The following is a 15,840-nucleotide window of genomic DNA, read 5'->3' as shown; positions in this document are numbered from 1 at the left end:
TTTCGTCTATGCAGAATAGAAACAGGGCCCCACAGCTTTTACAAGGACTGAAAAACAGGGCTGTAATCCGGACATCTTGACCATACCTGCAGGATCGGGTTTGTTAAAGCGCACCTCTGACCACACTTCTAAACAGGGACATTAACCATGGTATGCGATGTGGTGTCTTGCTGATCAGACCCCAGGACCCCAGTGTTTTCCGAGTGGCGCTGGCAGTGCTGCCATGACCCACAGATCAAAAGTAGTACAGATGGTCTGCTCCATGTTGGCGGACATAAAAACCAGCACACAGAGCTGAATAATAGAGATATTCTTGTTTTAGCCCAAATGCCCAGAAGCCTGCCTCATGGCAAGGAGCCTGAGACCACTGACTGCGGTCCGGAGTGTCTTCTGACTCTTCCTCAAGAAATGCTTAGTGCCTGACGAGGTGGGGGGAGGAGGACCACAAGCTGCCACACAAGTCCTTGTGATTGACTCTTGGTGTCTGGAGCCTGCATTCTTTCCCCGCCCCCGGGGTGTGTGTGTGTGTGTGTGTGTGTGTGTGTGTGTGTGTGTGTGTGTGTGTGTGTGTGTGTGTGTTGCTATTTCTGTCATTACAGCCCGTTTGTTCATTTGTGTCCATCAGTAAGAAAAAAGAGTAAGCAAGATCTGTGCAGAAACATTAGTTAACTCGAAGTGTCAAATGCACCTGACATCTGTGGAATGCAGCTGTGTGCCTGAGACCACACGTGGCAGTGAAGCAAAGGACCAGCAGCCAGCCCCTGACTTCAAGGGACTCACGGGGTTATGCCTTTCCCTGTGGCTACCTGCACTGTTAATCACTAGCCACACTGTGGGACTCTTTTTTTAGGGACTTCAGAAGGTTGTCTTTTGTTTGTTTGGTCGGTTGGTTAGTGAGATGCAGTGCCCTGTTTTCTGCAGGAGTTCTGGTAGGGGTTGCTTGGTTGGATTAAAAAGGTGGTTTAGAATGAAAGTTCTCATTGGCTTTAGGTTTCAAAGAAAATGAGGATTTTTCCCTGGGTAACACCAGTAACATTGGAGCTTGCGGGGAGGGGGATGCTTGTTGCAGGAGGCTGTTCTGTACATAGGGGGATGTTTGGCAGCAACCCTAACCTAACCCCGCTAGATGTGCAAGTACCCCTTTCCCTCAGTTTTGGCCACTGAACACGTCCGACATTGCCTGCCATGTCCCCTGGTGGACAGGAGTGGCAGATGTGGAGGTGACCTTGTGATTGTAGGCTCACACCCTCCACTGAAGCAAGTCAGTGAAATCCCTGAGAGAAGAGGCCCTTGGAGCAAGTGTTTTCTGCGGGGTCCTTGCCAAGCCTCAGAGCAGCTCTCTGCAGGGGTGACTTACTATGAAGTGAGCAGGGTATTTATCAGTAGATGGAGCTGCGCCGGCAGCAGGGGTGAGACACCCTCAGAAAACCATGCCTTAGAGATAGTTTGCATTTCCCACTGGAGGCTTGTTAAAAACCATCCGCTGACCTTAAGTAAGAGAGCAACTTGGACACAGTATGCTGTAAATGAGTCTCGAATGATTTATGAGGAAATGGGTTCCAGATTTGGTGATCTCAGCTCAGGCAGTAGGCGGCTGCCTGATAAACATCCCTGTTCTCAGGACCGTGCAGTCAGCGCAGCATTTGCTCAAGTGTAGGACGTGAGGGCTCTAGGGTGTCTGACGCACTTCCGTGCCCTGGTCTAGGAACTGCCACCGGGCACCTCCTCACCCTGTGACAGCTCCCACTTCGACATGAATTGCCCTGCATGGTCTCCAGTCTGCTTCTGTTTTGTGCCAGCCCCCAGCCCTACCTTCCCCTGTGAACATGTGTCAGTTTACACGATGTCGCATGTTTCTCATTTGACTCTCTGGCCCCAAAAGCTACTTTTCTAAGTTTTGGCAGGGACACCTACTGCAAGTTCTATATACCCCCTGTCCACTTACACACAGTCCAGAGTGCTAACATTTGGTACCTAGCCTTGTATTTGAGTAATCTTCACCCCTCACATACTCGAGGAGGCTGGGTGTGGTGGCACATGCTTTTAAGATCAGCACTTGGGAGGCAGAAGCAGGAAGAAGTCTTGAGTTCCAGGACAGCCTGGTCTATGTAGTGAATTTGAAGATAGCCAGAGCTACATAGTGAGACTCTATCTCCAAAAAAAGGTACAGAATTTTCTCTCCTTAGATTGTTACTTATTCAGCAACTACTGTGTCCTGGGCATTGGCAATATATCTGTAAGAAATGGACCTTCGTCCACAGGGCCGTGGGACAAATGGACAGGCCATCTTTTAATATGGCACAGTGGGTTCCAAGCTAAGGAAAAGCATAGAAGCTGTCAGGCACTTGAAAAAGCTACCACCTCAGCCTGTGGAAAGGGGGCTCTGAGAAGGCTTCGAAAGAGAAGTGGTGTCTTAACCAGGGCATGACGGATTCCTTGGATTTCCAGAAGAAAGAGCAGGTGTGGTCAAAGCCACATCCCCAGGCAGGAAGGTAAGAGCCAAAGCAAGAGTGAGATAAAAATGGAGCAGCCACTAGGCGCGGTGCCACACACTTGTAATCCCAGCACTCCAGGAGGCAGAGGCAGGTGGATCTCTGTGAGTTTCAGGTCAGCCTGGTCTGCAAAGTGAGTCCAGGACAGCCAAGGTTACACAGAGAGACCCTGCCTTGAAAAACAAAAACAGAAAACAAAACAAACAAACAAAAGGAGCAGCCATGAGGATGCCCCTCAGGATTGGGATGGGAGCAGCTGGGTCTCTGGAGACCCAGATGAGACTCCCTGGGAAGGCAGGTGTGAGGAAGGTAGAGAGACCTGACTCAGTTTTTCCATCCACCACTACCTCTAGAATGTAGCATAGCAATGCTCTTTTAAATGCTTTTGAGAATGTCAAACACTGATAGAACTTTGAAATGCTAATTAGCAGCTTTAAATGCTTATTTCTGGAGGCTATCATGACAGCCTCTTTGGTTCTGCCCAGCTTTATTTCCCATTTTGTAGCTACTTCTTAGTTTTAACACTGATCATCATCTTGTGACTACAGAATCAGCATTCACAGTGGGGTACCTGGTAAATAGTTCTTGGGTTGCGTCCTGGCCTTTCCAGCTTACCTGGTGTCTTCCGTAGACCTTGCTGTATTGGAGGGTTTTCACTCACTGTATAACTCACGTCATTTTTGGAGGTGACTAAAGAAAAAGATAAGAAATGGGCAGGCTGTCTTTGGGCAGGTGTGTGGTGATGTGGAATTTGTAGGGGCAGAGGCCTCATGTGAGGGAAATTGTGTTGTTCTCTGTGCACATGAGAAACAGAGAACTGATGTATGCGCTAACACCTAGCCCCTTGCCACTACTTTAGTCAGCCTGGTAAGTCCGCCCTCTTCCCCAGTGAAGCGTCCAGGAGGTGTGTGTGTGTTCATGTGCCTCCTTTTCTTCCTCAGGGATTTGGATAATGGGCTGTGTGCAATGTAAGGATAAAGAAGCAGCGAAACTGACGGAGGAGAGGGACGGCAGCCTGAACCAGAGCTCTGGGTACCGATATGGCACAGACCCCACCCCTCAGCACTACCCCAGCTTCGGCGTGACCTCCATCCCAAACTACAACAACTTCCACGCAGCCGGGGGCCAGGGACTCACCGTCTTTGGGGGTGTGAACTCCTCCTCTCACACCGGGACCCTGCGCACGAGAGGAGGGACAGGTAAGCCAGTAGCAGGCAGGGGAGCCCTGAGCACGGCTGCGTGTGCAGTCATGGTTGTTGGATATGTGGATGGGGCGGTTGGGGCTTGGCCATCAGTATATGGCAGTCAGAGGACAACGGTCAGAAGCTGGTTCTCTACTCTCATGTGGGTCAGGGCTGGGCAGCAGATTCCTTTACCCACTGAGCCGTTTGCCTAGACCTCGGCTATGCTCTTAATTATTTGGGCAACTATGTATCTATGCTTTGGTTGACTCACTCTGATTAGCTTTTAACAGAGGAGTTTTAGTCAGCTTCATCCATCATCTACCATTTAAAACAAAAGTCCTCATCTACCATTCAAAACAAAAGTCCCCGAGTTGAATATCCAAGACCAAAATGCCTGGAGGCCTCTCGTTACTGCTCTGAGAATTCTGCACCGGTTAGTTCACTGCAGTGCCTTCCTTGGCCTATATGCCAAGTGCTCCCACCCCCGGTGGGTACCCAGCGTGGCCTCTTTAAAGCACAGCTGCCTGAGCCTCACCCTGGGCCTTCTGCAGCAGAGGCCTCAGGACTGGCTCTGGGGTGCACCCCAAGCTCTCCAGTGCTGGTGCACCCCTCCCTCATTTCTGGGGTAGTCTCTATCTGTCTTCTTCCCACTCCTGGGCCTGGCAGCCACTTCCTGGCCAGTGTCGTTATTTGGCAACATGCTTTTGTCATTTACCTCCTCTTCTCAGTATTTGGACCTGACCAGTCCTCAAGTTTTCCATTCATTTCTATAGGTCAATATTCTCTGTTTGTATGTGTGTTGTTTTGTTTTGTGTGTGGTTTTTTTTTAGACAGGCTAGCATTTTGTGTAGCCCAGGCTGTCCTCAGACTAGCAACAAGCCCCCTGGTTTAGTGGGTGTTGAGATTTCAGGCATAGAGCATCGCCCTGGCTGTGCGTGTTTTCAAGTTGAGTTTTGTGTGCTAAGACCGTTTCATGTTCTCTCTCTTCCCCTGCATGTTTCCTTTGCTTTCCTGCCACAGGGCTGCGTTTCGCTGCTCTGTCTGTTTGCTGACTTAGCTAATGCTCTGTAACGTGTCTGGCGTACATTCACACACATATGTTTCTGACAGTTCTTGTAAATTGTCTCATGTATTTGTAGTCTTCCGAATCCTTTCCCAGTGCGTGAGCCATGGTAACCAGATATTTGGCATTATTTGTTCCAAAACTGTTTATTACAAAAGTTTAAAAGAATGTAGCATCTCTCAGCTCATCTGGGGACAGATGCCTCGTGTCTGCTCTGACTGCTCACTGTGCCTTTTCACCCGGAGAGCTGACACCCCTGAGGCGTTAGTGGAGCTCTTTGTGGCCAGCATAGGGTCTTGACCTAAGGCTTTTGGACACTTTTCCCTGCACTGCACTGTCAGTGTCTGCCCTGAAGAACAAAACAACTGTTCATCCGTGTGTTACAGTGACACTTGCTTCCCCTTCAGTCCAGCCCTCTGTGAGACCCTCACCAAACCTCCGTGTCCTGGGAAGAAAGCAGACAGGCAAGTCTAAGGCCCTTTGTCCTTAGACTATACAGAAGAAAAAGGAAATCTAAAAGCATACTACACAGAGATACACACACACACACACACACACACACACACACACACACATCTCCACTATGAGAGGAGTTGAATGTTTTGCATTTGCTGACTCTTAATTCAGCAAACAGAAGACTCATCCCTGTTTATTCATTCATGAAGGCTGGGTGTGAATCCCCAGGGTTCTTGTCTCATTAAGGTCACCAGCATGGGCTCCTCGGTCAAACCGCAGTATGTGCCACGGTCACAGACAGTCTTGGCGGAAGAGGCCTTCTGACTCCTTATAAAATCTGAAGCTTCAAATGCAGTGCCGTGGAGCTGGAGAGCTGGAGGGTTAAACGCCCTCACTGCTCTTACAGATGACCAGGTTCTGGTTCCAGCACCTTTATCAGTTGGCTCACAACCACCTGTAACTCCTCCAGTTCAAAGGTGTTCCAGTGTCCTCTTCTGGTCCCCACAGCTCTGGCACTCACACAGTACACATCTGTATACAAAAGCACATACATATAAAAATACGTTTTGAAAAAGCACAGCTCCAGGACGTTGGCAGATGTTCCTTCCTTGGGTGGTTTGGTGGCATTGTGTGCTGTAGACTTTCTGGCCGCATTGCCTTCAGTCCCCTGAGGCCACGAGCAGCACCTGGCATTTTCTCCCGCCTCCCTTGCCTCCTCCTCCATCCCCAACAGATAAACATCTTCGGTGGTCTTGTAAGAGGGTAGGAAGATCTGACTTAGTGTGTCTATCTTCCACACAAAGAGACAGCTTGGTTCCTTTTTTACATTCTGAAAGAAGAGACATCTGTTACTGAAATACGAAACAAGAGTAGACAAGACCGCAGAGACACCCGCATCTTGTTTTAAGCCAGCTCTTCTGCTCTGTCAGAGAAGCCTCAGGAAAGGAAGACAGTGCAGAATAAGCTGCTCCATGGCCAGGACTCCACTCTTACACTCTTGTCATCCTCCCTGGCAACACCGGCCTCCACAGCAGGGCAGCCCTTGGGAGAGAGGAAGCCTCGTGCTAATAAGCCATCATGACAGGCACTTTGAAAAGTGTAGAAGTAAAAAAACGAGAAAGCAGATTACCAGAGAAATGAAAAGCTGCCTACCACGTCCCGGGTAACAACCGCAAAGCTTAGCAGCTTAAACAGCACACATTCAAGATTTGGATAGTTGTCTATGTTTCTGTGGGTCTGAATCTGGGAGTGACAGCCTGGTCTTCCACCTCAGGACAGGCTGAGGCCAGGGTGTGTTGGCTGCAGGGTTTGATTGACTAAACTGCTTCCTAGCTCACATGGTGTGGGCGGGATCTAGTTTCTGCCAGGTAGTTTGACAGTGGAGAATTCACTGTCTTCTGAAAAGATGTGTCACACTGGGGACATCTGTCACCTTTATATATTGTGTTAATTTGAATCAAGTCATTACCTTCATAAGTGGGGGAAGTCTGCAGGAGGGCATGAGAGCCAAGGCAGGAGTTACTATGACCTGCCCCAGAATCCTGCCTGCCACATGGGGCAAGCCCTAGGCTGAGATGGATGCTGGGCGGATTTGATAGAAAGCTTCTAGGATGGGGTGAGAGTGCACAGCTGCAGGTGCCACGGGCAGTGCACCTTCCACCTGGGGTGAGCATTTCAGAGACGTCTCTGAATCACCAGGCCACAGAGTCCTCCTGTTTCATTCACTGCTACATTGGGCTGGAGTTGAGAGTGATGTATTTTACCCAGGCCTCAGCACAAGGCTCCAGGGAAGATGAGAAGGGACAGAGGGTGTTAGTATTTGCTGTAGATCTGTGCCAATCAGAAAGAACCCTGCTTCTTCTGGAGGGTGTAGGAAGCAATATCAGTATTGAACCAAGGTACCAATACCAAATCACTGGGAAAGCTAGTTGGCCCCTCATGGAGTCCAGCTTGTCCCAAGGACAGCTAGCTTATGTTTAAAGATAATAAAAAGTCCATCTTGACTCAAGGTCTCAGTCTGTGCCTCAGGGTCCAGCCTGACTCAAGGACAACCAGCTGTGTCTAAAAATATTCCACTGCCAAAATATAAATAAATAAATACAATTTTAAAAATATATATATTCCACTGCCCCTGAAATGTACTAACCCCTCCCTGCTAGCCTGCTAAATTCTGCTTTTACAAAAAAGATATTTTAAAAAAGCACTTGCTCCTGCTTTTCGAGGTCTGCAGCTTGAAAGAGCCAGACAGACCCCGACGTGTCGGCTCAATAAAATTCCTGTGTATATTACATCGACATCAGACTCCGTTTCTCTCTGGGGACTCTGAGTATAGACTAGAGACCTCTTTAACGGTCTCAGTCTTAACGTTTCCCCAGTACACGCTCAGATTTGCTCAGCAAGACTTCCCTCAATTGTAGGTTTTGTCATAATGGCCCCTCTACAAAGGCCACGTTATAAAGGCAGCCATGGTGTCCCCATGTTAATTACAAAACCTCAATGTGTTCATTATTGCCGACTAAATCTTGATTTTAAGGCTCAGACTTTAGCAAAGATGTAGTTTCTTAGTAGTATTAATTCCTTGTGTAGTAATCTCCATCTTTGTTTTGACAGGAGTGACACTATTTGTGGCTCTTTATGACTATGAAGCACGGACAGAAGATGATCTGAGTTTTCACAAAGGAGAAAAATTTCAAATATTGAACAGCTCGTAAGTTTGGGATGGGGGGAGGTGAAGCATGCATGCCTTTTGGTTTGAGGGGAAGAAAGGTTCTTGTGACAAACATATCAGATGTCTGAAGAGAAGGAAAAGATGCTTACTAGAGTCACAAGCTTACAGCAGTATAACCTGAGTGGATTAGTGGCAGAGCACAGTACTACAGGTCATTGTGCTAAAGCAGAGAGCAGAGTGTGCGTGTGTGCACACATGTGCGCACATGCATGTATATGTGTGTGAGAAAGAGAACTGCTGTGTGTGTGAAAGGAGAGTGAGAGCACAAGGGCTACTCTGTGTGTGTGTGTGTGTGTGTGTGTGTGTGTGTGTGTGTGTGTGTGTGTGTTGTGTGTCAAGGTCAGAGGAAGCCACCAGGTGTCCTCCTCTGTCACTTGGAGGCAGGTCTCTCCTTGATCCTGGACCTCCTGGGTTTCAGCTTGGCTGGCAGCCAGCGGGCCCCAGCAATCCTCCTGCCTCTACCCCCAACCCCACAGCACTACGGTCACTGTCTTGTGAAAGCGTCTCTGGCTTGTGACACACTGCTGGGATGCAGACTTGTGAGCAAGCACTCCTAGCCCCTGAGCATCAGAGCAGGCAAGCTTAGGGGTAAAGACAGAAGCCCTGCCTACCGTTACTACTTTCAGAGGAAGAGCAACTGTGGGTCAGGTTTCTCTAGATACTAAGACCTCTCTTACATCTGGACAGTGTGCCTGGATGAGGGAAACATGGGGAAATCCAGGCTCCCAAGAAGATGGCAGTGTCGCGCGACAGCACCTCAAGTGTGTTGCCATGCACTCCCGGTCACCGGGAAGGTCGGCCCGGGGCACATCATCAGGGGCTCTGCTCTTGCTCCCCAGTCTAAGTGCTTCTCCTCTGGCTGAATTTCATGGCAGTTGAAGGATTTTAAGCTTGGCTCTCCAGCTCCCTCTAAAAAGACAAACAAAGGGAGGGAGGTAAGAGCTGACACATGCCCTGGAAAGAGGGGGGGCTGTGGCAACCGGGAACTCTTATAACCTGAAGACTGTCTTCCTGGAAAACCTGTCTTTCCTGGGGGTGCCCATGGCTCTCAGCACTGAGAACACACCAGCTTTTCAGCAGCGAACCCCACTACCATTGGAGACACTTGGAACTTCTCAGTGGCATCGTATGCATCTTACGCCAGGGACATTTGAAATTAGCAGCATAGTCATCACCACAGAGGATAGGGCATTTTTGTTGTTGGTGTTTTTTTTTTTTAATTTATTGGCATACATGCAGAAAGTAAGTGCATATAACCGTGCCTGATGATGGTTGTTCAGCAGGGTCATTGCTAACTTAGTGCCTTGGAAGCTTCACACTTGAAAATGTAAACATTGATGAATTTATGTTACACTGTATCTTACAGTTTTTCAAAAGTGTAAAATGTACTGTAGTCTCAAATTAAGCATGGCCGGGCAACCAGCACCCAAGTTGAGAGCCCTGCCTCCCCCTCCCTCACTAGAGGCCTCCTGCAGTCACTGGAATTTTTTTTTTTTAATAATAAACAGCTGCCACTTACTGAAAGCTCCTTGTGTACTGGCCACGTGCTAGGTCACAATTGCTGTCATTTATCCTTCACAACAACTGTCCGAGGTATGTAGCAGAGTCGTGATGTGACATCTGAGAGCCGGAGGGCACAGGTTAGGGAGCTACCCAAGCACACGGTCCTGGCAGGTGGCAAAGCCCAGGGTGAGATGTTAGGGCTCAGAATTCCTGAGACTGGTGTCAGGTGTGACCTCGGAAAAGCCCAGATGCTGCCATCAAAGACAGCTGAAGTATTCAAGTGACAGTAGAGGATTTAGGAAGTTGGCTGGAGAGTCGGAGAAAGGGGAATTTGGCTTTGATCTCTTCCCATTGACGATTGCTTATTGTTAGTTTGCTCCCCGGTGAAATGCAGCTTACCAGAGTCTTAGAGAGTGGACTTTGTGCAAACCCTCCCCCCAATTTGTACAATATTCTTTAAATGGCGAGGTCAACTAGAAGTCTAAACTCTGTGAGCGCCAGGAAGTAAGAAGTAGACGGAAGTAGAGAGAAGCAGTTCTGGGCACGCGCACACTGTGCACGCAGGCCTGTCTGTGCGGGTGCAGGGCCTGGCAAAGTGCGGTCTCTGGCAGCTTGCTTTGTTACAGGAAGGACCTACAATGTCAACATGAGTTGTAGAGAAGTGTTTAAGGGAAGGATGCCATCTATTGCATCTGTATCTTTATTTGAACGCATAGCTTTTTAATGTCTTCAGAGTCCTGTGGTCCTCTCGCCCTGTCCTACTAGAAGAGAACATTGCAAATGAGCTTTTCCTCTGAAGAGCTGAATTCTTCTTCCTCCCACATGCCACTTAAGTGCCCTTTTTCAAGGGTACGGAAAAGAAAAGTAAGGTCTGTACAGCAAAACCATATCCCGGAGTCGCAGCTAATAACAGGGAAGGGAACCCAGTGGAGGAAACAAAGGAACAACACAGAGCAGATGGCACGGAGCCCTTCCCCACCTCCCCCTCCGCCCTCTGCCTGGCTCTCAGCACTGACAGGAGAAGGATGGGGCTCTGTTCTTCCTGGGGCAGCTGCCACCCCTCCCCCCTCCCGTGTGTCCCCCTCCTGGCCACCTCTCCCATCAAGGGGCACTCATCCACCGTAGCTTGTACAGGGGCAGCTGTGCTCAGATGGGCCCCTCCCCGCACAGACAGGGTTGAGGGGGTCCTGGGTGACCTGTTAGTAGTACTCAGTGTAGTGTACCAGGACTTCAGCAGGCCTGAGCTCACGCCGCTCTGTATTTAAGTTCACCTGTTTCATCCCCTATTTTCACACTTCTTAACTCGTGATTTAACCGTCTTGAAATACCATGCCCTTTAAACGCAGCCAATATTTTACACAGATAGAAGCATGGGATTGCCCAGGACCCACTGAAAGTTCTTTTCTGTCATAATCAAGAAAAAAAAAATTGTTTTGTTTTTCAAGACAGGGTTTCTCTGGATAGCCCTGGCTGTCCTGGAATACACTGTGTAGACCAGACTGGCCCTCCTGCCTCTGCCTCCTTACATGCTGGGATTAAAGGTGTGGGCCACGATGCCAGGCTAGAAAAAAAAAATTTTTTTTTTTATTATCCAATCATGTGCTAAAAGTTGTTACAGAGAGTCTCTCTCAGAGTAAGAAGTACAGTTGCCAAATGCAGGAAGAATCCAGCACCCCTTGCCTGGACAGGCCAAGGCTGGCTGCTCTTGGCAAAGCCTCTTCCTGCCTCCATTTGACTCCAAGGTGTCTGGCCTCCTGGCACCTGGAGCCACAGCTCTGTGAGGGGATTTAGAGATAGAAATGGAGGAACAGGGGCCTGTAATAAAAGCCAAGAAGTCGCTCTCAACCAGTGCCAGGGGTTGAGCCATCGGCTTGATTCAGAGCGGTATGGGGACGGCCCGGGAACCTAGTCCAGTATTCTGTGTCCATGCAGAAAGCTCAGTGCAGCAGTACTACTTGTAACCAGTACTGGGCAAGCAGAGACACACAGGAGGTTCGCTGGTCAGCCAGGCTCACTAAGTCAGCTAGCTTCAGGGTCAGTGAGAAACTCTGCCTTGAATATAAGGTGGAGGGCCTCTGAGAAAGACACCCATATCAACCTCTGGCCTCTGCAGACATACACACACACACACACACACACACACACACACACACACACACAGGCATGGATATATGAACACTATGTGTAACACTTCACACCAAACACACCCTCACATATTACATACCACACATACCAAACACACACACATACCACATCACACACACCAAACACACATATTACATACCACACATACCACACCAAACACACACACACATACCACACCATACATACCAAACCAAACATACATACACACACATACACACACACACACACAGGCATGGATATATGAACACTATGTGTAACACTTCACACCAAACACACTCTCACATATTACATACCACACATACCAAACACACACACACACACACATACCACATCACACACACCAAACACACATATTACATACCACACTACACCAAACACACCCTCACATATTACATACCACACATACCAAACACACACACACATACCACATCACACACACCAAACACACATATTACACACCACACCAAACACATACACACACACATACCACACCATACATACCAAATCAAACATACATACACACACAAGCACATACACACACACACACACACACACACACACACACACGCTGATTAACTACAGTAGTTCAAGTCAAGGGTGAAAGGGGCATACTAGAGTTCCCACTCCAAACCATGGTGGGCAGGTGTTGATAGGTGAATTGCTGCTGCTAGTGTATTAAACAGTTTTTATTCGTCTATTGGACTAACAACTTCTAATAAATATTTGAGTCTTCTCCATTCTCTGAGAGTAGAATGTGAGAAAAATGCCACAAGATGTGACATCAACCCCATAATGCATTGAAGTCTTTGTCATTTGTGTGTCACTCATACAATACAAAACAATAACCCAGCCTGGCCCAGAAACCAAAGTCCAAAGCAGTGGTGTCTTTCTTGAGAGTAACTATAAGCTCGCATGGTGTTAATGTGGCTGACTGTTAAACCTAATGTCTAATGTGTGACAGACTGTTTAGACGCCTATATCAAGACAAGACAGTACTAACTTAAGTGGGAAATGGCTTCCTTGGTGCCAGAGCACCTGAATAAGACTGAGCTTGTCCCAGTTTGCAGCAAGATCCATGGCCCCCACCCCCACCCCCACCCCCACCCCCACATTCTCACAGCACCTGAAATCGATGCTAGCCTTTCTAGTCTTTAATTCAGTTAGAACTGACTTGATGCAGGTTAGCACACATTAGAAAAGAAGCCTGTGGAAGAAGCGCATCCTTTTGGAGCATTTCCCAGCTCAGAGACAGATTGCAGTGCAATCAGTGGGAGAGGGTTTTTTTTTTTTTTTAAATGATGAAATGTCTCCATCTAGTGGAATTTCAGAGCAGTAAGCATTGTCGCCATTCAAATAAAGGCAGCATTTCCAAAGCCTTTTTTTTCTCTTTTTTTTTAAGTACACATGGTGGTTAGCACACTTCCACATGCACTTAGATGTGAGACTTACAACTTCATCCATTTGTGTGGGCTGCGGTGCTGGGGATGAGATGCAGCGCCTTGTGCACAGTGGGCGAGCACTGCCACAGAGCACCCCAAGTCCCAAGTCATGGCTGGACTTAATGCAAGGGAGAGAGACCTATGTACAGATTGTAGCTGGGATAAATTTCAGTGTACTTGGTAAACGCCATGGTTCTGGCATTCTTTGGGGACTTTTATCTATGTAAGTTCTTTGATACGTATAAATGTTTCAAATAAGAATGTGGATGTAACATGGCTATAATTAAAGGGTCCTCTGGGTAAGAAAACTGTAGTAGCCCTCTCATGGTTGATCTCTTTGTTTAGTAGGGCTAAAAAGGAAAGACGCTAAGGAGTAAGTTTGTGAGCTTGCTGTCTTACTATGTAGCCCTGGCTGGCCTGGAACCCACTGTGTAGACCAGGGGGCCTTCCAACTCAGAGATTTTACCTGCCTCTGCTTTCCAAGCACTGGGACTAAATGTGTGCTTCACCACACCTAGCCAAGGAGTAAGTTTTATAGTCCTTTAGAACTAGAGAGGTGGCTCAGGAGTTAAAAACACGTGCTGTTCTTCCAGGACACCCCAGTTTGATTTCCAGCACCTACATCAGGTAGGTCACACGACCATCTCCAGGAGATCAGAGGCCTCTGGCTTCCAGGGGCACCTCCACTCGTGTGTGTGTGTGTGTGTGTGTGTGTGTGTGTGTGTGTGTGAGAGAGAGAGAGAGAGAGAGAGAGAGAGAGAGAGAGAGAGAGAGAGAGAACACTATTTTGTCATTGATCTCATAGCCACACCCACTTGGGTGAGTCACCATTTTATTCTGTGACTTTCTAAAACCTCACCTGAGGTCACTGCTCCTTAGTACGCTAGCTCAGCAGGAGGCCAGGGTCTCTGCCTAATGTAGTCAGACAAGGGAGGGACTTTGCCCAGTCCAAAGCCAGTACCTTTTTCTTCCTGACTGAGAGCAGCACAGCCAAAAGGTCATTTTTAGTTAAAGAACTGAGGTTTCTCTTGAATCCTCCAAGGACAAAAAGGGGGAGAAAAGGAGGTGCTGGTCTGAAGTGGTCAGAAGCTGAGGGCAGCCTTGTCCTCCCCTACTCTCACACTCCTGACCTCACTGGTGGAGAGACAGTCTGCTCAAGTCACAGCTGAACTCCTAACATGACCTTTGACCTTCCCATTGTTAGCGGAAGGGAGCGCACACTCCATCTTTGATCTTTGTTGTACAAAACCCTGTGTGAACCCAAGCTTATGGATAGCTGTTTTAGGTACAGTGACTTTAAACTGAGTTTTGAAAGTGCTGCCCCCTCGTCCCTTCACACTCTGAGAAACTTGGCTGCCCTCTGCATTCACCTGCCTCTGCTGTCCGGCGACACACCCGCCCACCCTTCCGTCAGATTCAGACAGCTAAAGCTGTGTTGGTTAGCGTAATCTCCAACTGACGGTGTCTGAGGACGGCCTGCTGGGTGGTGGTCTTCATCAGTGTCCCTGCCGAAGGCCGTGCCTCCCGACCGTGTTAACAGGAAGCAAGATGGGTGCACTAAGCAGGCATCCATCCCTCACTGGGCCTCCTAAGTGGCTTGCCTCCCCCACACAGTCCTGAGTTTTCTCAAAGTAAGCTGAGGCTGGTGTGTATGCTCCCACACACTCGTCATGCAACTTCGCCTTTATTTTATGTATGAGTGCTCTTACCTGCGTGTGCACCTGCACACCAGAAGAGGGCATCAGATTACATTAGAGATGGTTGTGAGCCACCATGGGGTTACTGGGACTTGAACTCCGGACCTCTAGAAGAGCAGATAGTGCTCTTAACCACTGAGCCATCTCTCCAGCCCCTGACTTTGGGCTTCTAATCCTAGTGCCTCTAACCACTGCTTGTAGAGGCAGTGGTGGCTCTCCCACTGGTAGCTTACACAGTGCCTGTTAGAAGGCAAGAGGCAGCAGCGCTGGCTTCAACTCACGGTGGCTTGGGTTGTAACCCAGTTGCCCTTCTTAGGGCCTATGTCAAAAGTTTGCAGAAGGGGAGCAAGCCTGCAGAAAATTGCATGGCCAAGGATGAAATAACGAGGACTAATTGCTGCATAGAACCTGCTGCAGGATGCTGAATTGATGGCGACATCTCTGTCTGTGCTCCTTTTCCTCTGCAGGGAGGGAGACTGGTGGGAGGCCCGCTCCTTGACGACGGGGGAGACCGGTTACATTCCCAGCAATTACGTGGCTCCGGTGGACTCCATCCAGGCGGAAGAGTATGTTGTTGCTGTAGCTGTTGCTGTTGTTGTTTCTAACTGCTTGCTTTTAAATGTTAATTGTCACAATAAAATGCCAGTGACATGGCACAGGAGAGTGAAGAAATTTACCAGTGATTAAAGGTAGAGAGAGACTGTAATGCTGCCGTGTTGCTCTGATTTCTGTCAGGCTTATGGAACACACTATTATCAACTTCATATTTTCCTTTAAGCCTGTCTGTTTTCTCATTTCGGAGCTTTATATGAGTACCCTAAATAAAAACCCAATAACCCACTCTAGATTAAAAACTAACGTGATGAAACTCCAGCTGCAGCATGCCTTATTGAGAGCCCATGGCGTGCCTGCAGCCGGCTCCCTGAGCACTGAGGAGGCAAATGATTATTAAAGATTAAGTCAGGAGTCCTCTCCTTGATAATCAGAAATACTGAGAGTTCTGAACAGACGGACCCTCTGGGTGCAGGTACCAGTATTTCACATGGGGCATGTCCCACGGCGTGGGAAGTCCTGCAGCTGTGGCCCTCAAGTCATACTCTCTGTGGACTGAGGGCTTGGTTGTTTCCGTGGCT

General features: G+C 48.5%; 1 protein-coding gene across 7 annotated transcripts in view; it reads left to right on the top strand.

Moving 5' to 3' along the window:
* The window catches only part of FYN (FYN proto-oncogene, Src family tyrosine kinase), a 192,805-nt gene that overhangs the window by 138,386 nt on the left and 38,579 nt on the right, over positions 1 to 15,840 (top strand). For all 7 annotated transcript variants that reach the window (XM_084776782.1, XM_084776781.1, XM_084776786.1 and 4 more), the window contains 3 exons: positions 3,434 to 3,691; positions 7,806 to 7,902; positions 15,175 to 15,273. In XM_084776782.1, the coding sequence (XP_084632908.1) occupies positions 3,434 to 3,691; positions 7,806 to 7,902; positions 15,175 to 15,273 (454 nt within the window). The remainder of the gene's footprint in view (positions 1 to 3,433; positions 3,692 to 7,805; positions 7,903 to 15,174; positions 15,274 to 15,840) is intronic.

Source organism: Acomys minous (assembly GCF_964271855.1).
Source record: "Acomys minous genome assembly, chromosome: 3".
In the NCBI taxonomy this organism is placed as follows: domain Eukaryota; kingdom Metazoa; phylum Chordata; class Mammalia; order Rodentia; family Muridae; genus Acomys; species Acomys minous.
This window is presented reverse-complemented; position numbering and strand designations above follow the sequence as displayed.